The sequence below is a fragment of the Acanthisitta chloris genome, unplaced genomic scaffold (genome assembly GCF_000695815.1).
Source record: "Acanthisitta chloris isolate BGI_N310 unplaced genomic scaffold, ASM69581v1 scaffold27185, whole genome shotgun sequence".
Lineage (NCBI taxonomy): Eukaryota > Metazoa > Chordata > Aves > Passeriformes > Acanthisittidae > Acanthisitta > Acanthisitta chloris.
In genome coordinates this window covers 378-1,431 of record NW_008674638.1, presented here as the reverse complement: position 1 = coordinate 1,431, position 1,054 = coordinate 378, and the positions used below count along the sequence as shown (strand labels likewise).

General features: G+C 61.5%; 1 protein-coding gene across 1 annotated transcript in view; it reads right to left on the bottom strand.

Annotated features, from left to right (window-relative positions):
- LOC103802899 (vacuolar fusion protein MON1 homolog A-like) overlaps positions 1-631 on the bottom strand; it is a 2,647-nt gene extending 2,016 nt beyond the window's left edge. Inside the window, 3 exon segments of the mRNA XM_009075430.1 lie at position 1; positions 4-243; positions 499-631. The exon segment at position 1 is cut by the window's left edge and continues 215 nt beyond it. Of these exon segments, the coding sequence (XP_009073678.1) occupies position 1; positions 4-243; positions 499-625 (368 nt within the window). The 5' untranslated portion in view covers positions 626-631.
- Between the last annotated feature and the right edge of the window lie 423 nt (positions 632-1,054).

Sequence of the window (1,054 nt, the reverse complement as noted above, 5' to 3'; positions counted from 1 at the left end):
GCGGGGATGGCTCCAGCTTCCCCTTCTTGTCCTGCCTCATCTCCTCCTCCAGGTCAAGGGCCATGCCTGTGAGCTGCGTGCTGAGCTCACTGAAGTCCTTGCTGATCTGCTCCATGCTGCTCTGCTCAGCCGGCTCTCCCCGCTGCTCCTCTGGGCTCCGTGCCATGGCTGCCCCATCCTCAGGACTTGTCAAGTCCTCATAGGATCGGGTGTGCACGAACATGGCTCCCTCCTGGCCCGCCCCTAGGAACAATGGGCCATGCAGCACCTGGCCACGTGTCTCCCACACCATGTGGAGGGTGCGAAGGGGACAGGGGGTTGCAGGGAGGGACCAGCCTTCTCTCCCACTCCCGCAGCACCCCGGGGTGCAGGTCCTGCTGGTGAGGAGTCACCAGTAGGCCCACCTCCCCCTGGCCATGGGGCTGTGGAGGGCCCAGCCCACATGAGGAGCTGCTTTTTCCTCCCTTGCTCACCCCCACAGTGAATTGTGCCCCATACCTGGCTCTGTCCCCTGTGCCAGCCCTGGTGTGGGGCTCTCGGACCGCTCCGCATGCTGCCCATCTCCTGGAGCCAGGGATCCATTGGGCACTTCCCAGCTTTTCTTCTTGTGGACATCCGCAGCCATTCCTTGGGGCAGGACCTGTGTGTGACCCACAGTGCCACTCCTCTGTCCTCTCACCCTCAAAAAGGATCCTGAAACTCTCTGCTCTTCAGCAGGGCCATGCCAGCACCCACAGCCCAATCCTGCTGGCTCAGCAGGCAGCACTGAGCCCTGGAGAGACATCAGGAAAGCCGCTCTAATCCAGCAGGATTTCCTCCCTCACACAGTCCCAGCTCTTTCCATTCCCCTGGCCCTGGTACCTTTCATCCAGGCTTGGCCCCAGTTTACCCCGCGAAAGCCACTCAGCCTGTGCCGTGTCCCGGTAGCAAGGGGGAAGGGACATGGCCCTGGATGGGGCTGGTCCTGCACAGTCAGGATTCCAGAGGCCTCATGTTTACAAAGGGTGGATTTTATGACACTTCTAGGCCCGGATTAGGTGGCTGTAATGGGACC